Source organism: Microdochium trichocladiopsis (assembly GCF_020744255.1).
Source record: "Microdochium trichocladiopsis strain MPI-CAGE-CH-0230 chromosome Unknown B0I36scaffold_1, whole genome shotgun sequence".
Taxonomy (NCBI): domain Eukaryota; kingdom Fungi; phylum Ascomycota; class Sordariomycetes; order Xylariales; family Microdochiaceae; genus Microdochium; species Microdochium trichocladiopsis.
Genome location: NW_025763544.1, coordinates 6,159,004 through 6,184,709, shown reverse-complemented (window position 1 = coordinate 6,184,709; position 25,706 = coordinate 6,159,004). Strand labels below are relative to the sequence as shown.

Here is a 25,706-nt window from a genome sequence, read left to right as displayed (position 1 = left end):
CTCTGGAAGAAAAGAAGGACCCCTCCAGACTTTTTAGTGGAGCCCGCCTGCAGGACCCCGCCGGAGCAAAGCCAAAGGTGGAGATTGTCAAGGGCGCGACTGCCAGACGGAGCCCCTGCCTACAATTGGATTCGTGAATGGGCTGGTCAGTCCAGACAAGAACAAGGTCACTATTGACTTGTCATCGTTTCCATCAATCACCTCGCTGTGTAGACCTGATATCTCATTCTTTTTTGCTTCATTCCTGAACCTACAAAGTTCTGCAGTTCTCAACTTCTGGCCCATCTACAGCAGCAGATTGTTGCACTTCACCCACCCCCTCTTAGCAACATCGCAAACCATCAACATCATCACGATGCTCAGTCGTCCCACTGATCCGTCACCGCGCCGTGGGACGCGTCGCCGACGAGGCGGGCATACTTTGCCAGCACGCCTCTGCGCACCCGTGGCGGCGGCGCCACCCACTCGCTACGCCTACGCTCCAGCTCCGCGTCGTCCACATTGGTAATGTCGATGCGGTTCGTCACCGCGTCAATCAGGATCGTGTCGCCGTCCCTTACCAGCGCAATCGGCCCGCCCCGCGCCGCCTCGGGTGTCACGTGCCCGACAATGAAGCCGTGGCTCGCGCCGCTGTACCGCCCGTCCGTCACCAGCGCAATGTTCTTGAGCCCCGCGCCCATGATGGCCGCCGACGCCCGCAGCTGCTCCGGCATCCCCGGCCCGCCCTTGGGGCCCTCGTACCGCACCACCAGCACCAGCTTGTCTCCCGGCGGTATCTCACCCCGGCTCAGCGCCTCGTTGAGCTCCTGCTCCTCGTTGAACACCTTGGCCTTGCCCTCAAAGCTCAGCCCTTCCTTGCCCGTGATCTTGGCCACCGCGCCCTCTGGCGCAAAGTTGCCCCGCAGGATCCGGATGTGGCCCGACGCCTTGATCGGGTCCGACAGCGGCCGGATGATCTTCTGGTCCGGCGGCAGGCTCGGCCAGTCGGCCACGTTCTCGGCCAGCGTCTTGCCCGTGACCGTCATGATGTCGCCGTTGATGCGCCCCGCCGCAATCAGCATCTTGAGCACAGACGGCGTGCCCCCGACCTTGTACAGGTCCTCCATCATGTACTTGCCCGAGGGCTGCAGGTCCGCCAGGAAGGGCGTCTTGTCGCTGACGCGCTGCACGTCGTCGATCGTCAGGCCCACCTCGGCCGTGTTGGCCATGGCCAGGAAGTGCAGCACGCCGTTGGTCGAGCCGCCCAGGATCATGGTGATGACGAGCGCGTTCTCAAACGCCTCCTTGGTCAGCAGGTCCCGCGGCCGGATGTCCTTGGCCATGGTCGTCTTGATGACCTCGCCCGCCCGCTCGCACTCTCGCGCCTTCTCGGGCGAGAGCGCCGGGTACGACGAGGATCCCGGCAGGGTGAGCCCCATGGCCTCGATGGCCGTCGCCATCGTGTTGGCCGTGTACATGCCGCCGCACGCGCCGGCGCCGGGGCACGCGTGCTGCTCGAGGTCCGACATGACGTCACTAGGCGTGCGGCCGGGGGCGCCCGGGTTCGTCTTGGCCTGGAGCTTGCCGTACGCAAAGGCGCCCGCGGCCTCGTAACACGTGCTCACGTTGATCTCGCGCTCGAGCAGCTGCGAGTAGCCCTTGCGGATCGTGCCGCCGTAGATCATGATGAAGGGCCGGTTGTGCCGCGCCGCCGCCATGACCACGCCGGGCATGTTCTTGTCGCAGCCCGGGATCGAGATGTTGGCGTCGTGGCGTTGCGCGCACGTGACCGTCTCGATGCTGTCGGCAATGAGGTCGCGGGATTGCAAAGAGTATCGCATGCCTGGTGATGTTTGTCTTGCATGTCAGTGTTTTCGTCTGCGTGTGTGTGAAGGATGCCCAATGTCAAGCAAGAGGGCACGAGTTACATACCCTCACCACCCATGGTGATGGCGTCGGACACGCCCACTGCGTTGTACTGCCACGCCAGCATCTTTTGCTTCTCGACCGACTTCTTGACAATCTTGCCAAACTCGAGTACTGGTTACCCGAGTAGACGTTAGCATCCGCCTGCCCCAATCCGCCCCTTGTCATAGTCGGGGGGCCGAAACACGCTCATCGTGTGGATTTGCCGTGACTTGTTGTTCAGACTTACGGTGAGTGCTTTTTTTTCATCACCTGTCAGCAACAAGGCCGGTACTCCAGAGCACTGAAAAAGAGAGGGAGAGGCCAAAGGTTAACTCACTTGCAAGGATTCCCTTCCCACCAGACGGTCGAGATGCCCACCTGTGGCGCATTCTTCATCATGTCCTCGTCGGGCACTCCGGCGGCGTACAGCATGGCCTGTTACATATCCCAAACATTGCTCACCCGGTCCAAGTCAGCCTTTCCGTGACCCATGCTCGGCTAGATGGATGCCAAGTAGAAGAACAAGAAGAACAAGAACAAGAAGAAGAGCGACACCATTATGATCCCAGCCCAAGCTCACCAACCACTTCTCTTGCCCCGCGGAGGAAGAGGACCAGGAACAAACAACAGGACAAGAGGACGACAGGGATGACAAACAAAAAAAAGTCTGAGAAAAGCAAAAACTGACCTGAGCACCGGGGAACTCATGGCCGCGCGTGACCTCGCTGCTCCAGCGGTTCAGCTTGCCCGAGTCGGCGGGAAGGGCCTTGAACTGGATGTACTGGGGGTCCGACTTTGGGTCGGTGATGCCTCCTCCGCCGAGTCCTCCTGCTCCGGGGACGTCGCTCATGGTTTGTGGCTGCCTGTGTGTGTATGTATGCGTGTGTGTCTGTCTGTTTCCTTCTTTTCTTCTTGTCTTTTTGGTGTTCTTCCCGGCTCAGTGAATCCACTCGGGGTCGTATACGTGTAGCACCTGAGCGCTGGTGCTGACCTGTGTTTTGACAATGGCTGCTCAGCTCAGCCAAGAGGAAGTTGGGGAAGGATGCGGAGTCTGGCCCGGGGAGGGAGAAGAAGGATCTTGGGGCAGATTTTAAAAAGAGCTCTCCAAGCCAGCCAGCTTTGTTTTCCCACTTTGCAAACCACCAGCGCGGCGGGGGGAGCGGGGACAAGACTCTATTAGACTGCTCTGAGACTAGGTAGGCACGTACGTAAGACAACGACCAACAGCAGCAGCAAATCTAGGCTGGGGGCTCGGAAACCCTCTTTTTTTTTCCTTTCCTCTACTTCGTGTCTGCCGCCCTCCGGTGTCGCGCCATCGCAGGCCGAGAGCGCGGGGAATGTGGAGAAGACGTGGAGATGCGGGGCCGAAGCTCGCTCCATCTCCACCTCGAGTCCAGTAAGTCCTGTTACCTCCCTCCTCCTTCGTCCTCCGACTGGCCTGGCCTATCCGGCTCGGCCCAATTCAAAGCACCAGCAACCACCACCACACCACCCTCCCCCACTTCTGGACCCCGTCTCGCGTCCCGTCCTCTTCGGCTCGTCTCCTTCTCGGTTGGGGAGAGAGAGAGAGAGAGAGCTGTCGGCCGGGGGGCCATCCATCAATCATCAGAGACCGACGGTTGCACGGCGACTGGTCGTCGATCCACCCCATGACGCGGTTGGCAATGTCGCTCGAGTAGCACGGGTTCGACCGGCCCTGGCCCAGGTTCCCCGACGCCGGCATCACGCCCGAGTTGTACAGCAGCGCCCCCTTGTAGTACCGGCTCACGTCCGTCGCCTTGCTCCGCGCCACCGTCTGCATGAGCCCGTCCGACGTCGTCAGCCCGACCCCGTCGGTGATCATGCCCCGGATCTGCGCGTCCGGGCACGGCGTCAGTAGCGGGATCCCCGCGACGGGGTCGTTGCACGTGTGCTCGCCCATGAAGGACTGCAGGAGCCCCGGGTTGCGGTACCCCTGGGTCGTCGACCGCGTCGTGTACATGCGCACGCACCCCGACGACTCCTGGTACACGGCCGCCAGGATGAAGCGCGGGTCAAGGCCCGTGTCCTTGCCGGCCTGCATGATGGCCGCCTTCATCACCGCGTTCTCGGCGTCAGAGTTCGCCCCGACCTCGAGCCATCTGCACGCTCCTGCAGAGGGGCCCACGTTGTTGGCCCAGCTGTTAAAAAAGGTAATTTGAACATCGTGTTAGCAAAATCAAGTGCACGCTGTCACTTTTCTCTCGTCATGTTTGGGAGACGGGGGGGAAGAGGGCAGGGGCGAGGCTTACATCGTGTCAAAGCTCGCCCACTGAGACACGTCGGGCCATCCTTGAGCAACAGTCCCGTCTCCTTTGTACGTCTTGTACGCCACGGCACGAGGCTGAGGAGCAGCAGCAGCAACGGCGGCGGCGGCGGCGGCCTGGCTGAGGCCAACAACACTGCTAGCAGCGAGCAAGACCGGAGTCAAGGCGACCATGGCTGCTGATCGTGGACCAAAGGTAGGGCTTTAATGGTGGGTTGTGGCCGGGGGTGTCAAAGAGACAATGGTGGACCGTTGACACAAACTTGCAACTGAACGTAGACGTGGACGACAAAGAACGTGTTTGTGTGGTTGTAGAAGATGGTCTCGTCGCAAACCGTAGTGCTTTCCTGGCACTTATAAGCAAATCTCTCAGGCCAAAGATTCTTTTCCGAAGGATCAGTGCATGGTACACCATCCTCCTCCCGGTCCCGTCCTGCACATCATATAGCGCGCTCTTGGCGGCTCCTTCGACATTGAGGGCCCCTGCCCCGAGCGTCTTTGCTCGTATGGGCAGATTCTCTACCCACGGCCCTATTGGCAAGCTCGTTGTAGCACATAGAGCTAAATTGCTCCATCGTTGGGGCCAGGTATACTCAATCATGGCCCTGCGCCTGCGTCGTAAGGTCAATTGTATAACCGCGCGTGGGGGGGATTAAACAACGGGTATTGTCTATAGCCCTAGGCCGCCGAATTCCGCCTGCACGAACCACTTGCACTTCTCTCAACTCAGGCAATGCCCTACACACACACGCACATACACAATGCTAGGCGGGAATTAGCTCTAGCTAGGGAGGAAATGGTCCGGATTGATCGTCTGGCACACACACACGTGTGTTATTTGCTGTGACGTATGTGTGAACCGCAAGGGCCACGGTTCCGCAACAATGAAGCCCGGTTGAAGCGGTCGGTCAGTCAGTGGTCCACACGGGCATTCGCAATTTGCCGGTCCCGAACCGGGGGGAACGAGACATGTCGATCGATCTCCCCAGATCCCTTCTCCAGCTTCCAATGTAACTCATCACAAGAGAACGCAGCATGAGGATCTGGGCGCACAGGGGCCTTGGGGGCGACACCGCAGGCGCTTCGTACACACACGACACTGTCGATCTGACTGTTATGGGTTATGCAATGTCCTGGATTGTATTATTGCCTCGAGAGTTGGCTATGAAAGGTCTGGGAAAACTGGCCCGGAAGTGGGGCGGCCGACCGTATGATAGACGTAGCCTCCGGCGAATCCCGCTATTATAATATGCGGACATCTCTCCTTGACAAGATCGAGCTGCCGGTTGGGCTGCCGAAGAACGTAGGCCCACCACCCCGTCGTTTCAACGATGTGCATGCAGCACACATGGAGCACACGACCACGAGGCGTTTCACGCTCACAGCCAAGGCAGCAAAGGACGAGGCACACTGTAATGTCTGAAATCCGTTTTTCTTTTATTCCAACTCCCTCACCATCACGAACCACTTCCTGGTTCGATGCCATAGTCCTACTCGGGGTTCCTACTGCCCATCAGCGACGGCCTCAGAGCCAAAGCCGCCGTCCACAATAATATAAAACGCTTGCAATGCCACGCCCCATGCCCAAAGATCAAAATCGGATTCGCCATTCCGGAAATGCACTAGCCGGCCGTCAAGTTAAAATGTCGTATGGTATCTGAAAAGAGGTGGAGAGAGAGAGTAATGGCAAGCACGGGGTCGAAGTGAAGAAAGATTAACATCTAGGTATTGTGTTGCCATGGCCACGAGGGCCGCTTCTTTCCCTCACGCGTGCGTGGGCGTCATGATTGCCCCCGTCTGCCCCTCTTCAAGCCTGCGCACCATCTCCCGCTCCTGGAAGCTGCGAGGGTTGGCGTTGATTCCGAGGATGGCGCTAATCCGCGTGCGGTCCTGGCCTTGCCTGTCGACCGAGCTTTCACGCTCGCTCGGGCTGGTCGCTGGCGTCATGGGAAGGCCATGACCAAAGGGCGCAAAGGTAGCCGGCTTGGCCAGGCTCGACTTCCACGCCTGCTCCAAGACGGCTGGGCTCATCCCAGAGCCGTAGTCGGCAGCAACGGCACCCCAGAATGATGCTCGGTGAGCGCCGTACACAGCACTCAGGCGGCCCAGATCGACATAGGGAGCTGGCTGGGGTAGGGAGGAGCAGTCGAGGCGGAGGTTGCTGTGAGTTTCGGGGTGGCTAAGTGACGACGACGGGCGGGAGAACGCAGACGGCTCGAGGGGCTTAGACATGTCGGGCCCGGGCGTAGGCATGCGGTGGTGGTATGCAGAGTGGCTAGCCTCAGGCGAAAGGCCCATGGCAGCGGGCTTGGGCAGGATGGCCGGAAGTTGAGACGACGGCTCGGGTCGGCCCATGATGCTGGGAAGCTTGACATAGGCGTGCGGGTCAGGTGAATGAGAGGCATGCCTGACTGAGCTGCCAGGGGGTGTCATCTCGCGGGGGCTGTGTTCCATGATTGGCGAGGGGGCGGCAGCGGCCAGGACTGGAGAGTGGTTGGAGGACGAGGAAGAGACTGATGCGGTCCTCCGGCGGCGGTTGCTGCCATGGCTCAGTTGGTGGTAGTGCAGCCGGCAAGCGAGCTCGGTCTTCTTAAGGTGAGCAGCAATGTGCTTGTAGGGCATTTTTTGCAGGCGGGTCTGGAGAAGGTAGACTTCCTGTGTCGGGGGTACTGTTGTTAGCACATGCTGGGTCCATTTGCGGTAGCAAGTGTCCATGTTGACATACCTCGTCTTCACTCCAAGCTCTGCCGCCGCCTGTCGAGGCAGTTTTCCTCTGCTTGTGCACGCCGTAATCGTGACGGTCCATGATGTCACTGGTGGGCGTGTAGATGGCCGAGTGGTGGGCCCCGTATTCCACAGAGGGAGACATGTTTGCGGATTGGAAGAGACGGAAATTGGTTGTATTAGACCAAGATGTTGGAAATGAGAGTCACTGTCCTGGTTCGACACGATGATTGTAGTAGCTCCACTTTTGGACTTGTCGTCGAAGATTAGAAGGGCTACGGGCCGGTAGGTAGAGGTTGGTGGTATTAGAATGAACGGAGTGCTTCCAAGCCAGTTGGAGAGCAAAATGTACGAGAAGAAAAGAGCGTGGTACCAGCCGCGAAGAAGAGAAGGCGCACACTGAAAGGGCAGAACCGATGAGGCGGTCCTTGTTGTCGACTTGAGATGATCGAGAAGAATGGATAGAGAGGGCTAGAATCATTGACGTGAGCGCCGGCCGGGCCGTGGTAGTAATAGACAATCTTGGGAGTGTGGCCCGGGCGAGAACGTTGCAGTTGCGGTGGTGGGCTGAAGGCCGGCCCTGGCTAGTGCGAGCTCTAGGCTGGGCAGGGGCTGTCAGGGTCTGAAGCGGGACGGAGACACCCAAACGTCCCATGGTGACAGGCCCTCCCATGCAGGGCCGTCGCAGATGAGCGGCAACCCCAGAAAAACATGGGACAGGCTGGGCATCGAGCAGCGAGCTTGGCCTTATGCGCCGACACAGATGGGGTCGAAACAGGCGAGCAGCCACAGCAGCGACATATGGTCTGGGGCTGCTATAGCGCCGCCAACCTTGAGCTTGTCCCAGGACCCGGCTGTGAAACCAGAATCAATGTTTGCCTGCCCGCCCTGGTGGGCGACCCGGCTGCAGGCTGTTTGTGTCGGCTCAGTGCCTGGCGAGCCCGGCCGAGCAGGTGGTGAGCTATCATCGTCCTGAGCAGGCGCCCGGCAAGAGCGCAGCCGATCTCCTGGAAACACGAGGGGCACAGCAGTGATAATGGGATGGATGCACGTCTGACAGCCGCAGTTCTGTCTGGGCATGCCAGTGTCCTGCGTGCCAGTCTCGGCCTACGATGTGCTTCAGAGTCTGCAGTCCCGACGGTGGCCTTCTGGACACTGGCTCCATCATTGATCCGACTAGTCCATCGTGGATTTCGGCCACGGTCTTCGGTTTCGTTGACAGGTTCGAAACAACACTGCCATGACGCAGCAGTGATTCACGGCGAGCACCGCCGACGCTGTAACCTTGGGGGGCGCGTGGTGCAGCATGAGGCACCATGGCTGTGCTGTGGAGAGCTGGGCAAGATCTGCCATAGCATCGTCACTGGCCGCGTTGACATGTGTAGCAGGGTGTTTCGCGATAGGTGGTAGGCTAAGAAGGTGGTTGCGGGCGGCGGGGGCTCTAAACAGGTGCGTTTCGAGGGCAGGATGCGGCTCCGTAAACAACGAAGAGTCGGTCAAGGACCAGATCAGCCGATGCTGGTGGGTCGCTGGGAGCGAGGGGCCGGCAGGAATGGGGACGGGCAGTGCAAGTCCCGTGTTTCTGGCATCGTCGAGGTCGAGGATCGAGGTGGTTTTCGCATGGAGGGCATTCCCACAGTGCAGATGCTTGCGAGAGCCGGTGCAAAACACCAGACAGGGCAGAGGGGAGAGAGAGGGGCTGCTGCTTCCTTCCCTGCCACGGCCAGGGCACCAACCGGTAACAGCCCCTGCCGGGAAGGGGCGACCCTGGGGGACCCTTGCGCGGTGCCTGCAAGTGGCCGGCCCTTGCAGCCTGCAGAGAGCCTCAAACCCGCCCCGTCCCTGATGGCGCCTCCCCATGCACCACCCAACATGTTGACTCCAGACGTGGTTCTTCAGCCAGCGTCATCATCGTTCCAACGACGCTGCTGCTTATCGCGATCTGCTCTGGTTGTCGGCAGGCAATGCGATACGATATGATACCTGCGATACCTGCGATACACGACGTTACACGGCGCTACAGAACAACATCCCTTGGCACAAGAGGGGCGGCTCGACGCTCGACGTTGGCATCTGATGATTGCCGTCTCCACACGGCGTTGCACCCACAGGAGCCTTGAATCGCCTCGAAAACTCCACAGCCACGGCCCCTGGGCACGGGACTCTCGCTGTTTGCAACCTCGTGGCTGTGCTGTCAGGATCAATAAACAAACGCAACGCAACGCAACCACACCTCGATGGCACCCGCCAACCGACACCTGCGCCACTGTGGATTTGTTCTATCGCCGTCTCGCGGCGTCACATTCACCACGTCTGCTGGCCACGTGCGGCGCCGGACGCATAAGGAACTGCAAAAGACTGCAAGTGCAGAACGCGAGCTTGTATTCCCCGATGGGGGTGGCCTGTTTCACGTTCCGTCACGACGGCGGCCATCACATTATGCGTCCCCAAGCCTTTTGTCCACGCACACAGTCCGGCACAGCCCAGGGCCGTACTAATATCAGACAATGCATGCACAAGCCAAAATCTTGATGTGGCCTCATCATTGTCCCTGGATACACGGCACAGCGCTAATCAGCGGTCGAGTGCCGGCTTCTACGCATAACTCATCCCTTCTAATGCCTGTGGGTGATCCGGCAGCCCTGGTCTCAGGTGAGGTCATGCATGGGTGCCTCTGGGGGGGCATGTACTTACAGCGTCCCGCTCTCAGCCAAGGGACCTGGTTACCATTTTTTTCAGCCACTTGTGTCGATGCAATGCTGGAGAGCACATGGGTAAGGCGAACACGGGATGGTAATGTCCATTTTTAGCAAAAATACCGAGGGGACCCTCAAGGCAGGCAGGCCAGCAGGCAGGTCAGCGGGCCATCGAGCTTTCTGGCCTTTGGCCGCGGCAGCAGCAGTGGTTGTGGCCATGGGGAGAGTGACAAGAGAGGGTGTAAGGCCGCTTACGCTTACGGGCGGGATGGATATCCTGACGCCGCGTGCCTGTGTGGCTTACGATGCGCGCCGTAGTTCGTTTGATATTGGCACTCGGTGGAAAGAGCAGCCACACAAACTGTCGAGGGTGGAAAAGCCGTGCGTGGTCTGATGTTTGTTTACTGATCGCCAGAATGAGGGATTACGTTGTTAGGGTGTGCCCTCCCATGTTTTCACTTCGTTAGTGCTCACGAACAAACAACCCGGCAGGGCGGGTTTTGAGCATAAAACCTTCAACACAAAAAAAAGGCTGCGAGGGCAACCCCCCGGATCGGCAGCTCAAACTCACATCTGACAACCCTGCGACCAGCTCTGGTTTCATGGCCACGGCAGGGTGGGGCCCCCACCCCTCGTCTCACTCCACCTTGCACACGCCATGCCCTGCCATCCCTCTTTGCTGACATAATACATCTTCCCTCTTCACAATTCAGCACAAGAGCACCACCATGTGCGGGTGCATTTTTCGAGCTAAATGCTCAACAAACCACAGAAGGGGCCTTTTGAATTACATCTCGACATGTCTGCCACCACTGGGAGATTTCATGCCGCGCAGGTTCACTCCCAATCGAGTGTATCTTGCAGACTCGGCAAGCGACACTGACCATCTGAAGTTTGCAAAACGAAACACTGCAGGATGCTTATAGCTCTGAAAAGTGGCGTGGAGGCGCTACGCCGCGTCACAAAGTCAAAACTCCGTGTTGAAGAAACTTGGCCTCCAGACAATATCTCTTTGCAGAGCCGCTTCAGCTAGGGTGGGGGGGGCACCCAGTTCTGGCCCACGATTAACCTCTGCCGGCTCCAGGCTGATCCGGTGCCAGGTGTGGTTTCATCGCGTCTGCCAGTGTTTGCTGGCGATTACTCTAAAATCCGAAACCGTGAAACAATTCAAAATGGGACCACGTCCCCCCCCCCTCTTCCTTGCCTTTGGGCCGGGCAAAGAGGGATTTTGAGTCTCTCTTCCTCCCACCGGTCCAGCCACAGGGCAGGGCAGTCCAAACCCATCAGCACCCAGAAATATCTTGGCAGGGGCCAGGAGGAAACACACTCGGCGGACGCCACGGTTTTGTGCAAGGGTTTGTGCAGCGTTTGACTTTACCACCAACCCCCATGCCCTCTCGAAGAGACATCGGATGAGCACAAGTCCGGACCGAGTCAAGCTTCTTTCCCCTCAAGCCTTTTTTGGAGCCAAGCGGCGAGAATGGATGTGTGCTCACCCGCGCCACTCACATGGGCTCTCGCACCCGCCATGACGGGTGGCGTTTCGTAAATATCCATTTCGGCCGTGCTTGTCTGGGGCCGGTCGCGGAAGAATAGAGGACAGAATTAAGAAAAAAGAAAAGTTTTACTGCACCTGAGTTCCGAGTGCCGAGGTAGGGAGGTCGACTTTGGAACATGGCTGGGTTTCGCATGGCCCAAAGGCGACGCTTGCACACTTCGCCAGAGTAACTGTCCCAGATATTGATGTTGTTGGCAGTTTCATGATCGCCATTGGCCAATGGGAGGTGGCCGTCCCTACTACGACTCTGCCCGTTTGTGTGGAGTTCTCCATTGTGGGTCTCCCCTTTCAGAGCGGTCTAGGCCTTTGCACAGGACAGGGCTTTGCCAGCCGGGCATTAAACAATGGCAAGGCGTGACCTGGCCGGACAATTCAACCTGGCTGTTTTCTATCGTTGCTCAAGGCAACCGCGGTAGCTTGGAACAAGAAAGCTCGATTATAAAAGAAAACAACAGATAAAAAATCAAAATAAAACCCGAACTTCACCCTGACGTGGAAGAAAAGTCACAACTCCTTTTTGGATCATTGAGTTTGCGAAATGATAGACTTACCAATCCTCTGATTTAAACCGGTTGAAATGAGTCTCTCTATCAATGCAGAAACTTATGTCCAACGAAGTGAGGCTGTTTTTGATTATTAGCGTTGATTTGAATCAAATAGTTTTCAGGTCCAGCGCTTCTTATTCTGTGAAAATCTGAGCCTGGGCTGACGATGATACATAGCCGAATAAATTGTGCGGCCGTGTTCCTGGAGGGTTTCGGCGTTGTTATCAGCATGGTATCTATCAGCAAACCACCATGTTTTGGGCATCACTCTTTGTTGGTGGTCTTCTTAAATAACGAGAAGAAATGATTGCCCCAGACGTGGCTGGATCACACCTTCACAGAAAAACGTTTTCAACTGCCTCTTTGCTCTTGAAATTCGTGTGCTTTCTATGTTGCTGACTGTCGTTGGGTTATGGAACGCTGCGGCTTCCACAGCGATGCCGACATTGAATATAAAACGAATCTAACCCCCTGCCGCGGGCCCCGCGCATTTGAGATCCCATCCAGCCACCCGTCAGTAGTTGTACAGCTTGATCTGCCGGGCTCCCTTGCCACCACCACCCAAGGCTGCATCCGCACCGAGCTCGACGTCGTTGCTGCTGTCGTGTACCCGGAGAGAGCCGCCTTCAATGACCTGGCCCTGGTTATAGGCGGCGATCTTGCGGTTGAGAAAGTGGTACATGGCCACCAGGGTTCCGACGCAGATGAGTCCCAGGGACATGAAGGCCGCGATGATGCTCCAGCCGCGGTGGTAGAATGGAAGATCGTCGGAGCGGAAGAGCTGGCCGCCCACAATGCCTGCGCAGTTGGCAGCCATGATGAAGAGAGCCTGTGGAGGGAAAAAAGTCTCAGCACGAGAAGAAACAGCAACGGGGGAAGAAAGGTTTCAGCGTGAGCACACATACCATGCGAATTGATCGTTCCTCGGGCGACCTGGCATTGATGGACAGCCACGAGCCGTTAACCGAATCTGCGCGACGAGAAAGCTGTGTCAGTATATCCCCCTTAGAACCACGACCAGTGGTCTTGATGTTTGGGGGGTTTTCACTCACGCCACCAACTGCAGGTTGCTGTTCCCATGGTGAGGATCCAGAACTTGAGCGTGCCCGTTGAAGAGTCGGGCAGACAGCGGAACGTGACCATGAAAGTCCACTGGCAGAACACCCCAAAGAGCACAATGAAACCGCGACGGCCAGTTTTGTCCCTGCACTAGAGTAAGTTGCGGCCGCACATCTGGGACAAGAGAAGGATTCGGGAAGAGGTGGCCAACTTACGCCGCAAAGCCAGCAACCACGATCAAAGCGACAGAAATCCATTGCCCGATCGACACGAGCGCATTGGCCTCGAGCCGGCCGTAGCCAAAGGATGCCACGATCGTGGGAGCCCAGGACCATAATGCCGTCGTTGGTGCCAAGCCCACAATCGTGAGGACAATGTGGAACCACAGTTGAACGTTGGAAACCTTGCAGGGATATCGGTGTTAGCAACTGGTATTGGAAGCTCAGACTAAATGGATGTGGCTTACCGTCCTCCGGATGCTCGTTCTGTCCACCTTTCCACGCTTGGCCTCCTTGGTGGCATCATCTCTCAGGAGACGCTGCTTGGCGATGAAGGCCTCCCGCTCGGTGAAGAAGGAGATACGGAGCAGAGACACCGGATTGTCCGGTAAGCCTGGGAAGAAGCAGAGAAACGCGATGCCGCTGAGCACGGTGAAGATTCCCTCGAGCTGTTTCCTGTCAGCACCATTCAAAACTTATTGGCAACAGGATGTAATGTGATCGCTCAACGACTTACGAGGAACAACCATTGCCAGCCTGCGAGACCGCCAAGTCCTCGCATCCGCAAGCTGTGGCACAAAGGAATGTCAGCGGCCAGGTCTACATATGAAAGCATGCCTTGTGGGTGGTTGCGTCATTGTATCATTGCTTACATTCCGTAGGCGATCAAGCCCCCGCAGGCTTGAGCGATGCCATTGCCCAAGAAAAACAGAGCAAAGCGACGACTCAATTCGCCGTTCTTGTACCAGCAGCCTAGCGTGTACAGACTGCCCGGGATGAAGCCAGATTCGAGGAGGCTAGATGAAGAGAAACCGGTTTAGTTCCGTTGCTTTGCCCAGGGGCAGGGATATGGTTCACTACGAACCCTAGCAGCAGCCTGGTGGCAAGAAACGCGCCGAGGCCCTTCTGGAATGCCTGGAAAGTTGCAACCATACTCCTGACGTCGGGTTGATCACGTTAGTTCAGAAACGCATCGCGGATAAGCAAGGCATCAACCATAACGCCCTTGATACGCCAGTGGGGTAAACTTGACTCACCAGGCGATGATCTGGCATCCAATCCAGAGCTTGGGGCCGACTCGGTACAGAATGATGTTGCTAGGGATCTATAGCCGCAAATGATAGAGTCAGCCTGTCGGTCCACTCGCCCAGCGGATGTGGAATGCCGCGTGATTCCTATGCGGGTCGTTTACCTCGAGAAGCACGATACCCGCATTGAGCAGCTGGGAGCCGATGTTGAACTGATCCTGTGTGATACCGACGTCACCGAGGAAGTTGTCGGTCAAAGCGTTGCCTCTGTGTCCAGCACCCAGGCCGTCAACATTCGAGAGCCTCAAGTGAAGTGTCCCAAGGGACTTGAAGGTCTACCAAGGCAATCGGAGCACTTACGCATTCGCGCGATCTAGCTGGAAGGCGAAGAAGCAGATCATCAAGAGAGACAAGACGATTCCGTCAATCCTGCAGAGTTGTGTGCAAGCTTGATTAGCACAACAGCCCTAGATGGAACTCCCTGGGCGAGCCCGGCTTGCCCTCCATCAAGCGCCGCGGGCCCTGCCACCAGCTGATGTTTCGTGACACGAGTCATGCGCTGTTCACTCACTTTCTGACCAGGGCTTTCTCCTCTTGTTCGGTCCATGGAGCTGGGTCGATAGGGCTGGCGCCCTTTTCCCGGTTTTGCAGCTCATTGCTGGGACGGGCGGAAGACAGTACCACCGGTACCGGTGGCTTTTCAATAGTGTCTGAAGCCATGTCACAAAGCGAGGTGTTGACCTCGGATGTCGTTCAGAGCAGGGGCTGCTGAGCAACTGAAGGGTCCTGTGCAGGGTTGGCTCAAGGAAATGCAGATGGAGAGGGAGGAGCACAGAAATGTACTATGTCAAGCCGGCACATCATTGCATGGGATATAAGAGTTGAAAGATAATGTCGTGCTCTCGCTCTTTGCACAAGGTGATCCGAGATGGTCGAGATATGCCGCTAATCCGCCTGTTCTGGCTCGCAGACTGATGGCGACATATCGCAGGCTAGTCGCGTTATCTTTCTGGCCAAGCCACAATTTCGCATGGGGAGTGAAGACGTGTCAGGGTCGCTCTCTCTTGTCAGTGGCAGTATGATCATCCGTTCGCAGAATAGCCAGCCTGCCAAAGAAACAGACTTGGAGCGTGTGGATACGAGGCGGGTGAGATTGGAACTCGGCCGAGGGCGGGGCGGTCGCTCGCCAACGGACCGGGGATCGCGCCATCTGGGGCAATTATGCATGGAACAAGCAGAGAAGAGACAAGACGAACCATGGATTGCGTTTGCCGAGGTCGGACCACGGGTTTCGCAGATGTTGCCGTCTGCCCATAAGACGTGGCGTTTTCTTGCAAAGGCTTGCAGAGGAACACTCTGCCCCTTGTTTGGATTAGACTCGTGTATGTAAGCCAGGTGGAAAACAACATCAAACCGCCGCCTGCCATCTTCAACATGCCAGCACCGACTCGCTGTCAAGCCTTGACGTGGCTTGCTGCGGCCACTTGTCTGCTCCAGCCGGTACAGGCAGATGGCACCTACCGTAGCCGGCCAGACCTGTCACCACCACACCTCAACATCACCATTCCTTGTGACGGCCGCTGCGAGGCTGGCTATCTCTTTGTGGCCCCGTTCACGGGGTATGCTGACCCTGTCGACCATGGGCCGCTCCAGGCGGCGCCATACATCTTGACCGACGAGGGCGACCTTGTGTGGTCTGGCTTCACCTACTTCTCGACCTGGTCCGGCAACTTCCAGGCTGCCCGTTGGAGAGGCCGCGATGTCCTCTTTTCCTTCGAGGGCGCCCACAACAGCCTCCACGGCCACGGCCATGGCCACCACACATTCCTCGACCAGGACTACCAGACCATCCGCGAGCTCCGTGCCGGCCACAACATGCTGTCCGACAAGCACGAGTTCATTGTGCTCAACGAGACCACGGCCCTCTTCCAGATCTACCACCCCATTCAGATGGACCTGAGCGCATACGGGGGCACCCCGGAGCAGACGTGGATTGTGGACGCGCGCTTCCAGGGTACGTGACGGAGCATTTTCCACCACCAAGCTGAATCAGGAGGGCTAACAACAACGTACAAAAAATAGAGGTGGACATTGAGACCGGCAAGGTCCTTTTCGAGTGGCGCAGTCTTGACTGGGCGTCGCCCGACGAGACGGCGCTCCCGCTTCCCCTGGGCCAGGCTGGCATTGGCCACAACAGCTCGACCGCATGGGACTACTTCCACATCAACTCCATCACCAAGGGCGACGACGGCCACTACCTCGTGTCCGCCAGGCACGCCTCGACCGTCCTCAAGGTCAACGGCACCGACGGCTCCGTCATCTGGCGGCTCGGCGGCCACAAGTCCGATTTTGAGCTGGGCCCCAACGTCACCTTTGGCTTCCAGCACCACGCCAGGTACTTGTCCGGGGGGGACCCGGTCCCGCTCTCCACCACCGAGGTCATCTCCCTCTTTGACAACTCGGTCTACGGGTCCGAGTCGGCCGGCGGGGGCGACAAGGAGGTGCACCTCTTCCCCTGGTCGCGCGGCAAGTACATCGAGCTCGACCACGCGGCCAAGAAGGCGACGCTGGTCAAGACGTTCCACCCTCCTAACCACTCGATCCTCGCCAAGTCCCAGGGATCTCTGCAGACCCTGCCCAGAGGCAACGCCCTCATCAACTGGGGCTCCGAGGGGCAGATCACAGAGTTCAGCACCGAGGCCGGGGAGCAGCCAATCTTCCACGCGTTCCTCGACAGCGGGTTCCTCCAGGACAAGCTCCAAAACTACCGCGCCTTCCGATACAACTGGACGGGCTTCTCGCCAGAGACGATCGCCGTGGTTGCGGAGCACCCGAGGCCGGGCGGCGGCGGCGGCGCTCAGCTGGATTATCACGAGGGGGACCAGGTCGACAGCTCGGCTGTCAACGTGTACGTAAGCTGGAACGGCGACACGGTCACCAAGAGCTGGAGACTGTCGTGGTCCCAGGAGGACTCCAGCACTGCCGTCGTCACCCAGCATGCCCGCGAGTACAAGAGGACGGGGTTCGAGACGGCCATGAGGATCCAGCCCTCGACCCGGGCCCTGGTGAGCGGTGTCCGGGTCGAGGCGATCGGTGATCATGGCCGGGTTCTGTCTGTGTCGGATCCGGTTGAAGTAGGCCCTGCCGCGCCGTGGACCCAGCCATGGCAGCCGCGGGAGAGGAAAGGGGCTTCTGCTTCGTTCGACGGACACAACAACCAGCAGCCACTGCTTGCCGTGGGCGGGCGAGCTGTGAGAGGGAATATCTTCAAGTAGATAGATACCGGGTGCTAAGTGGCGGCAGGCAATGGCCTGACAAGATGACCAGCAGAAACTTCAGGTCTATTCGCGGGAAAAGGGGGAGCGCACGTAATTTTCAAATCGTATAGAGTGTATAACAATAGGATGAGCGTCAAGCGGTATGTATATCTTGATAACTCACGAACCTGGCCGCAAGCTTGCATTGAAAAGCTCGCATCCCAGACCCCCATCCAACGTAGAGACATTGCGAGCATGTTTCAACAAAACTGATTGACCTCACACACTGACAACACGCTAGTCGCAAGAATGATAGCTGCTGCAATGGGGAGAATGGAAGGGAATCGATTATTTTGTCTATTCTTTTTCCGAATGGCCCCATGAACGTCTTTGATGAAAACCCGGATGCTATGCACTATGAACATTTCGTTGCATCCTCCTCACGCAACATGAGCGTCACCAAAACTACCTAGTATTACTGTGGTTCCCACGGGGTCTTTTGCGCATCTCACTCAGTGCGCCACAGCACGCTATTCCCTGACCAGAAAGCTACACACCAGACCCACCGCCGTCATTGCGAGGAGAAACACGATCCCGACCTGGCAAATGCCGTAATACACACCCCTGACAATGCCCTGGATCTCGAGCGGAAGCTCCCTCAGCGCCGTCGTTGACTTCAATAGCTGCTCAATCATCTTAAAGGAAAAAACCTCTGGGTTAGCCTACTGTCTCTCATCTGCGCGCCAAAAGGAGTTCTTTGCACACTCAAAAGAGGGGGTGGGGGGCCGTTCGTTCTTAAGTGTTACTTACCTCCTTTCTGCCCTCAAAGTCTGGCAAGGCCGTCTCCAGTCTTGCCGGGAGGAGGTTCTGCACGATGGTCGAGACGACGGACACACCCCACATTGTGCCCATCGAGCGTGTGAGGTAGACCAGCGACGTGGCCACAGCGTGTTCTACATATAATCACCACGATTTCCTGGTTAGCGGCAAGGTCGTGTTCCCTGTTCTCTTCATTGGGAGAACCCCAGTGGAGACCATGTCAAGGTACTTCGACCAAGGAAAAGGGGGACCGCGTCGTCGTCTCACCTTGAATGCCCGAAGCACGAATGAAGCTGAACAGGATGGAAGGGTATATCATGCCCGACCCGAAATTGCCCGGGATCGGAAACACCGAGAACTTCCACTCGGCGGAGCCCATCGGCAGGCTCAGCATGAGCGCATTGCTACACAGGAGCATGACCAGGCCGACTCGGGTGACAGTGACGAGGCTGCCTCTACGGCGCATCACGATGCCTGTGGACAGCCCGCCGAGCGGCGTGGCCAGCGAGGGGGGGACCATGCGCAGCCCTGCAACGGAGGCCGAGTCGAGCAGTGCGGTCTGGAACAGAAGGGGCATGAGGAACAGGAACTAGAAGACGCGGAGATGGAGGGGTTAGCCAGGGGAACAAGAAGCAAAACAATAGTGACGCGAAGTCGCTCCGGCCGGTTTCTCTATTTTCTTACCCCGTACGCAGTCATGCCCAGCGAGACGTTGCTGACGAGCAAAGCCACTTTCTCGCGACCGGCGAGCAGGCCCAGCGGAAGGATCGGCACCGTCTTGCAGCGAGCCTCGGCAACCACAAAGGCAGCCAGCATGAGGCAGCTTGTAGCCAGGACAGAGATAACGATGGGATGCGACCACGAGAGCTCGTTGCTGCCGAGGCTGATGCCCGCGAGCTGCAGCACCAGGCCGACAAACAGCAGCGCCGCACCGGTAACGTCAATCTGTCTCCAGGCCGCGCCAAGCTTGCCAGCTCCAGCGGATGACGAGCACGAGCACGAACACGCAGCGGAGGCGGCGGACGAGGCTGTGCAAGCTCCTTGCTGCCCATCTGAGCAACACGTGCTCGACCCCGGCGCCCCAGGGCATCCAGTCACGATACCTGTGGGCGAGCTTATGCCGTTGCCCTGGACAAAGACGAATGCCACGACCCAGGTGACAGCCACGAAGCCGACCTGCGAGAGGAAACAGAACCGCCAGCCCACGGCGTCAGCCATGATACCACCCACAGACGCGCCACAGATGGCGCCGAATCCATGCAGGATGTTCTGGATGGCCTGGTACATTCCGCGGTGCCGGGTCGGGATCAAGTCGGAGTTGATGATTGTAGCTGTCGAAAGGCGATTTCATGTTAGTCTTGTCTGTCAGTGTGCCTGTGTTCCGCACGACCAGCAACTTGCTCTCTCCAGATAGAACGTCGGCCACGCCTTGCCGCACAAAGTGTCCGTGGGAGGGACTTTTCACTAACACATGGTCATCAGGCCACCACCGCCCAGCCCAGTTACGGCCCTCATAAAAATAAGAGACCCCATATTCGCGCTGAGCGCACAGCCCAGGCACCCGAGGCCGAAGCTGGCAGTGGCAAAGAGCAGACACGCTCGCCGTCCAAAGACATCCGAAAAGCGGCCATAGAGAGGCTGCACGGCCGTGCTCGCCAGCAGGTATGATGTCGTTATCCAGGAAGCCAGGTCCGACCGATGGAACTCGGAGCTGATGATGGAATATGTCGATGCCGTGACGGTCCCGTCGAAGCCCGCCAGGAATACATTTGAGAAGAGAGCTAGTTTGGGAAGTGAAAGCAGTTAGAGAACGCTATGCGTGCAGGACAGGCAAGAAGGATGGGGGAAGAAAAGGCCAACCACAGCGGAAAGCCAGGCCTCAAGTCAATAGCCTAGCCAGCTTGTCTAGAACCGAGTTGAAATCCCAGCGACTCACCGATCTGGATAAGTAGAAACCATTTCGGTTTCGTCCAACTCGACTTGTCTTCCTGACCACTTTCGCTGGGGTTCCGCAGCAGCGGAGTCTGCTCAGAGACATTGTCCCTTGTTGTGCTGGTCATGATGCCTTGCGAAAGTAGTGGCCGTGAATTTCTCTGCCGGAAATGTATGGAAACCCCAGAACCAGGGTGTCTGTGATCTCCGAGAGCAGATTCCGCTGTTCAAACCGGCCAAGGAGCTTTCGTGTGCTCCGAAACTCTCTGAGCCGGAGGAGAGGAGATCTCGTCTGAGGGATCACATGGCGAGGTAATCATCACCTCGGACACGGCGAGTGATCCGCCGCTGCAAACACTTTGTGATTCTCTGCGTGTCTCGGAGGCGCGCTGCCGGGCAACTGCATCGCAAGTCCTGCAGCGGGATACACGCTCCGGTGGTGGCGGGCGAGCTGATTAGCAATTGCGCAGGACCTTGGCAAGCGGCCGAGTCTACAAACTCACCCGCCCCCGGCTCCGCTCCCGGCCAGGACGTCCGCCAGAAGAATGGTGATGGACCCGCAAAGGCCGGGGCCGCCCGAATCTCCCTGCCCGCTCTCCTGGTCGGGTATGCAGTAGGCCAGTGAAGGCTAGTCCCTGGTCGTGACCCATGCCTAGCCCAGTCGAGATCTGCGCTGGTCTCCGCGTCCGACTACGGAACCCCAATATTCACAAACTGCCTGGATAAATGAGTGAACTTTGAGATTTGTACCAGTGCCGGAGAGTCGCCCATCGCATTCTGGAGGATTCCCGATACCCCTGAGCGCCAGCAGGTCTGTTGTCGCCACATCGAACCAAGCACAACGAACCAATCTCGAGGTGGTGAAGCACCAAACCATCTCACCATGTGCAAGTCCGATCTCCACCAGTTTCTGGCCGAGCTGCCAAAGTGCGAGCACCACCTGCACCTGGAGGGCTGCCTGAGCCCCAAGCTCGTCTTCAAGCTGGCAGCCAAGAACAATGTTGAGCTGCCGGATCCCAAGACCAGCCCGGCCTACGAGTCGCCCGAGACGCTCGAGAAGCGTTACGAGCACTTTGACAACCTCGAGGACTTTCTGCAGTGCCACTACCGCGCCATGAGGGTTCTGGTCATGCGGGAGGACTTTGCCATGCTTGGCTGGGAGTACTTTGCCGCCGCGCACGCGGACGGCGTCAAGCACGCCGAGGTCTTCTTCGACCCCCAGAGCCACACCTCACGCGACATCCCGTTTGGCACGGTGGTGGCCGGCTACCGCGACGCCTGCGATCGCGCCGAGCGCGAGCTGGGTATCACCAGCCGCCTCATCATGTGCTTCTTGCGCCACCTGCCGGTCGAGTCCGCGGCCGAGACGATGCGCAGTGCTGTCGACGGGGGATACTTCGACGGGGATTCGGACGACGCGCGGGCCATTGCGGCTCTAGGTCTTGACTCGTCGGAAGTCGGGTTCCCGCCAGAGCTCTTCCGGGAGATGTACGCCGAGGCGAAGCGGCTCGGTGTCCACCGCACGGCTCACGGAGGCGAGGAGGGCGATCCCTCGTACATCTCAGGCGTGCTGGACGCCTTGCACGGCGAGAGAGTCGACCATGGCGTCAGGCTCGTCGAAGACCCCGAGCTGATGCGCCGGGTCGTTGCTGAAAAGATTCTCCTGACTCTCTGCCCGCTCAGCAATGTCTGCTTGCAGGTCGTCAAGGACGTCAGCGAGCTTCCCATCAAGACGTTCCTGGATGCTGGTGTGAGGTTCAGCATCAACAGCGACGATCCTGCATACTTCCACGGGTACATTCTGAACAACTACTGCGCCGTGCAAAAGGCATTCAACTTTGGGATAAAGGAGTGGAAACTGATTGCTGAGAACTCGGTCAATGGCAGCTGGATTGGTGAAGCACGTAGGTCGCAGCTTCTGGCTATGATAGAAGACTGTGTGAGCAAGTTTAGCGTTTGATCAGCTCTGCCGTTAGTCTAGAATAGGTCATGGTCGATGGAGAAAACCTGACTGAACCAAGAGTCGATCTCCGCCCCTTCGCTGCCTGTGAATGAAAAGGCCGCCGCATGCGCATTCGGGTCCACTTGAATAGCCGGCCAGTCTTGTGTCTCCTTGGTGAGGTCTCCCGGAGCCAGGGCCAGGAGCCGGGCCAGTATCTGGTTGTTCTCAATCATCTGGTTGATCATTGCGTGCCGGGTCTCGTCGGCAATGACGCCCTGAGAGCTTGCGCGCATCATGTTGATGACGAGCTCCTCCTCGATGGCGAGCATGGTGTCAATCAGCGCCGCGCCCCGCTCAGCAATGACGTCGCACCGCCTCCGGCGGAGCCGGCCAGCTGCTTTGGCAAGCGTGACTCGCAGTCGTTGCGCTTCAGTGCCGGTGTGGCTGGTGTGGTGTAGGAGCTCCAGGCCTATGACAACGGCAGCGGTTATGCAAAAGGCGGAATGGGTCCACATTGAAATCAACGCCCGGCTGCTGGTCTCCTCTTGCTGGTGCAGAATAGTTAATGCCGCGGCAACGCAGGTCGCACGCGTCCAAGCAAACGCTGGGTTTTGGAACGAGTGGAAGAGTATAGGGCGATGGATCATGATGATCTTGTCAGCGGAGGTGATGGCCAGGCTCGCCTTGGCGACTTGCTGCCAAGGGGGCACAACTCCTTGCTCACGCGCATCTTTCAGGAGAAACGATGGTATGGTCTTGACAAAGTCCCTGAAGGCCTGGTCTGACGTCAGAATGTCCCGATATACCTGGTCCAATGGTCGCCTGTTGTTCATGGGGCCAAGAGCGTCGAGCAGTGATGGAATCATCCTCGAGATGCCGCCAAGAGTGCGAATATAGGAGTTGATTGTGGGCGTCTCATTGTCGAGTTCAATCATGTCCTCGTCGTTGCAGTTCAGTGGCATTGGGGTCTTGAAATGCCACGGATGAATCACTGGTGGGTGAGGATCAGAAGTTCTTCTTTAAAAGCCCTGCGCCAGCGGGTGGACTGGCTCGTAACACTCGGATATGGATATCACCGGCTTTGATGGTAATGGGAAATATGCTTACGATAAGTCTCGGTAAAGAAGACCTGGAAATGGTCCTGGATAGTCAGCTGCAGCCAGGTACGACAGCCCACCTGCTCTTCGGTGATACTGAACCAGTCGGAAGCCGTCTCGATTGTGTGCCGGTCCAGAGCTGGCTGTATCTGGTGCAGGCCCAGCAAGTGTGCTATGCGCACAGCAGCACCAACAAGGGCGGCGTTCAGGTCACTGAGGCCAAGATTGTGCGCCACGCGTGTGGAAATTGCAATTGCCTGTATGGAGAACACTTTGAAGCAGTCAGCCCGTCATCCTAGCTAGCAGCTCCCGGCGTGGGGAGCACCAACACGACTGGTTCTCCAGGAAGTTCTCCTGGTAGAGGGTCTGGAGCATGGCATGCAAGTAGCGGCGAATGGCCGGCTCGTCACACAAGTATTCCGTCTCGGGCAACTCGCTGTTGAGCACAGTCCAGAGGGTTACCTGTTTTGGGCAAGACGGGTCAGCCGAGGGCATCCGTGGTAGCAGGGTGCGGGAGCTGGGACACGGCGATGACATACCGACAGGACCGAGAAATACAGGGCCATCCACAGGGGATGGACAACGGTGCCATGCTCCCAGAACTCTTCACACTGGGCGAGGAAGGTCGGAGCGTGGAAGGCGTTGTGGTGCCACAGGACATGATCGAAGTGCAGGCGGACCAGAGCCCTGGCGTGGTCGGGATCCAGCTGCAGGTCCGGGTCGAGCAGGAAGATGGTCCTCCGGAGCCCTGTCCACTCGAGGTCGGTGTTGATGGACGCAATCTCGGCGTAGGGCCGCAGCATCCTGCAGTCGCACCCAGACCGGTGGGGGAAGCAGGCGCCGCGATGGCGGCCCCAGGCCATGAACTCGACCGTGTGCAGTGCCGCCCCGGTCTGGCCGCCCGTCCCGGCCGATGGGCTCACCGTACCCGTCGGGCTCGAGCTCGAGCCTGGAAGGGCGCCGTTCTCGTCCCTGTCTGACACGGATGCCGTCAGAGCAACCTGGCTGGAAGTGGTGATGGCGGCGGCGTTGTGGCCAGCGAGCTCGCCAATGCGGCCACGGACAGTGGCTCTGATGGCTTCGGTGCCGTCCACTTCGGCCAGCGCCGCGGCCAGGCCCTCGAGGAAGACAATCTCGTCTTGGTGGTCCCGGACGGCCCGCGTCGTCTGGACCAGCTCGCGAGCGCACTGCTTGCCAAGCCGGACACAGCGGGCACACGGCGTCCCCTTGTCACATCGGATCTTCCTTCTAGTGCATTCTGGGCCGGTCAGTGTTAGCACAGGCCGTACACCAAATATGATCCTGGGGGGACGATGATTGGGGGCTCTCTTGTCATGCGGACGTACCCAGGCAGGACTTGGGCTGGCGCTGGGATGTGCGCATCGTGATGAGCGTGTCGCCTTTGTGGTGTTGGCGGCGGCCTCGAATAGCTGGTGTAAGGTGCAAGGCAGGCGCGCAGTCGGACCAAAGCCGGCTACGGGTCAGTGGAGGTGGGCGGTCCTGGCCGGCAGCTGCAACGCCGCATCACCAGCAGGCACGTCCCGAGTCAGTACGCGGACGAATAAATAAGCTCCCGGCGTCATTGGTTTGGCCAAAACTTGTCCTGCTCTATACGCTCTTCCCGGTGGCATTTCCAGCTCCAAAACGCAATTAGTAGCGGATCAATCATCTGATGCCCTTGCCCTTGCACCAACGGGGTTGTCGTCCCACCAATGCATGACTAGTCCGTTCCCCATGGATACCACGAAGCGGCAACGAGCTACTATTTGACAATAAACGTAGAGAAGTTTGATGGCAGTCAATCATCTCCGGGCCAGCTTTTGATGGCAGTGGACCAGGTCCGGCGCAGCTCGGTGAACAGAATGGAAGGCAGGTCGAACACTGGTGTCTTGGTTCAATAATACTAGTATAGGCTTCCGGTCTTTGGGTTCTATAAAGATAGCTCTCTGTCTCTCTATCTGGCTTGACCCCTCTTTACACTTTCCGGCTTGATGGTACACATCAATGTTTAGGGCAATAAACCGTGAATCTACCGCTACACTAGACCACCGCCAATAGGGATCATGAGCACACATCAGATCCCCAGACCTCCCGCCTTCCACGCCCTGCGTAGTACGGTGCAAGAGCCCGTCAACTGCCTCGTCGAGTTCCGGGCCATTGCTATTTCTTCACGAACTCCTTGTTACCAACAGCCTAATATAGGTTCTGTACTGGTAATGAACCATTTCCGTTATCTCTTTTTTTTTCTTTTTCTTTTCTCCCTCTTTGTGAATCTCATTCAGAATTTACATTTCATGTTTCGAACCAGTCCGCATAGACCAGATGGATGACGAGAAGCAAGAATAATACTTGGTTATAAAAAAGGTCGGACATTGGGCTACGAATCCCAGGATGATGTGCCTCGACCTCAAGGGGCGTCGTCATACACGGTAGGCAGCCACAAAAGGCGACCCCACAAAGCCGCCAGGGTCAGCAAACAACAACCAACAAGAAGAGACATTTACAAAGCTCACTGCCTCCCACATCCAATCCAGGCTGACTCGTTTGCATTCAACCAGAACCAGGGGCATTCTGCCTTTGCGGTACAAGAACGAGCTCGATGGCACCTTCCCAACACTTTGCAGCGTATAGAGCTCTTGGGGGGACGCCTTACTGCGCCG

The 25,706-nt window shown here is 57.9% G+C and overlaps 8 protein-coding genes across 8 annotated transcripts; 2 read left to right on the top strand and 6 right to left on the bottom strand.

Annotated features, from left to right (window-relative positions):
• Positions 1 to 202: 202 nt before the first annotated feature.
• B0I36DRAFT_313094 (dihydroxy-acid dehydratase) lies at positions 203 to 3,149 on the bottom strand. Its single transcript, XM_046152582.1, has 5 exons — positions 2,576 to 3,149; positions 2,225 to 2,322; positions 2,135 to 2,142; positions 1,912 to 2,019; positions 203 to 1,822 (listed from the first exon to the last, which is right to left on the bottom strand). Exons 1-5 carry the CDS (start codon positions 2,735 to 2,737, stop codon positions 360 to 362), a joined length of 1,839 nt encoding a protein of 612 aa, XP_046019651.1. The 5' UTR covers positions 2,738 to 3,149; the 3' UTR covers positions 203 to 359.
• A 200-nt stretch (positions 3,150 to 3,349) lies between these two features.
• B0I36DRAFT_282629 (uncharacterized protein) lies at positions 3,350 to 4,372 on the bottom strand (the record flags this gene model as incomplete). Its single annotated transcript, XM_046151517.1, has 2 exons — positions 4,158 to 4,372; positions 3,350 to 4,046 (listed from the first exon to the last, which is right to left on the bottom strand). The coding sequence occupies exons 1-2, from the start codon at positions 4,343 to 4,345 to the stop codon at positions 3,350 to 3,352; spliced, it is 885 nt and encodes a 294-aa protein (XP_046019650.1). The 5' UTR covers positions 4,346 to 4,372.
• A 1,563-nt stretch (positions 4,373 to 5,935) lies between these two features.
• Positions 5,936 to 7,040, bottom strand: B0I36DRAFT_234396 (uncharacterized protein; the record flags this gene model as incomplete). The annotated part of the gene is made up of 2 exons (XM_046149304.1): positions 5,936 to 6,826; positions 6,897 to 7,040. 2 exons carry the CDS (start codon positions 7,038 to 7,040, stop codon positions 5,936 to 5,938), a joined length of 1,035 nt encoding a protein of 344 aa, XP_046019649.1.
• Positions 7,041 to 12,062: 5,022 nt separating this feature from the next.
• On the bottom strand, positions 12,063 to 15,059 carry B0I36DRAFT_313085 (alternative sulfate transporter). The gene is made up of 12 exons (XM_046152581.1): positions 14,571 to 15,059; positions 14,360 to 14,428; positions 14,164 to 14,266; positions 14,009 to 14,076; positions 13,837 to 13,908; positions 13,625 to 13,768; positions 13,489 to 13,540; positions 13,220 to 13,420; positions 12,969 to 13,156; positions 12,747 to 12,898; positions 12,600 to 12,664; positions 12,063 to 12,523 (listed from the first exon to the last, which is right to left on the bottom strand). Exons 1-12 carry the CDS (start codon positions 14,717 to 14,719, stop codon positions 12,209 to 12,211), a joined length of 1,578 nt encoding a protein of 525 aa, XP_046019648.1. The 5' UTR covers positions 14,720 to 15,059; the 3' UTR covers positions 12,063 to 12,208.
• A 223-nt stretch (positions 15,060 to 15,282) lies between these two features.
• Positions 15,283 to 17,596, top strand: B0I36DRAFT_313082 (ASST-domain-containing protein). Its single transcript, XM_046152580.1, has 3 exons — positions 15,283 to 16,013; positions 16,082 to 17,417; positions 17,558 to 17,596. Exons 1-2 carry the CDS (start codon positions 15,434 to 15,436, stop codon positions 17,272 to 17,274), a joined length of 1,773 nt encoding a protein of 590 aa, XP_046019647.1. The 5' UTR covers positions 15,283 to 15,433; the 3' UTR covers positions 17,275 to 17,417; positions 17,558 to 17,596.
• On the bottom strand, positions 17,582 to 20,135 carry B0I36DRAFT_392692 (major facilitator superfamily domain-containing protein; the record flags this gene model as incomplete). Its single annotated transcript, XM_046161440.1, has 7 exons — positions 17,582 to 17,951; positions 18,067 to 18,209; positions 18,343 to 18,664; positions 18,760 to 19,049; positions 19,179 to 19,406; positions 19,545 to 19,856; positions 20,012 to 20,135. 7 exons carry the CDS (start codon positions 20,133 to 20,135, stop codon positions 17,787 to 17,789), a joined length of 1,584 nt encoding a protein of 527 aa, XP_046019646.1. The 3' UTR covers positions 17,582 to 17,786.
• Positions 20,136 to 20,529: 394 nt separating this feature from the next.
• B0I36DRAFT_313077 (uncharacterized protein) lies at positions 20,530 to 22,206 on the top strand. Its single transcript, XM_046152579.1, has one exon. It carries the CDS (start codon positions 20,891 to 20,893, stop codon positions 21,965 to 21,967), a length of 1,077 nt encoding a protein of 358 aa, XP_046019645.1. The 5' UTR covers positions 20,530 to 20,890; the 3' UTR covers positions 21,968 to 22,206.
• Positions 21,985 to 24,429, bottom strand: B0I36DRAFT_234147 (uncharacterized protein; the record flags this gene model as incomplete). Its single annotated transcript, XM_046149280.1, has 5 exons — positions 21,985 to 22,940; positions 23,057 to 23,317; positions 23,376 to 23,508; positions 23,586 to 24,304; positions 24,393 to 24,429. 5 exons carry the CDS (start codon positions 24,427 to 24,429, stop codon positions 21,985 to 21,987), a joined length of 2,106 nt encoding a protein of 701 aa, XP_046019644.1.
• Positions 24,430 to 25,706: the final 1,277 nt, after the last annotated feature.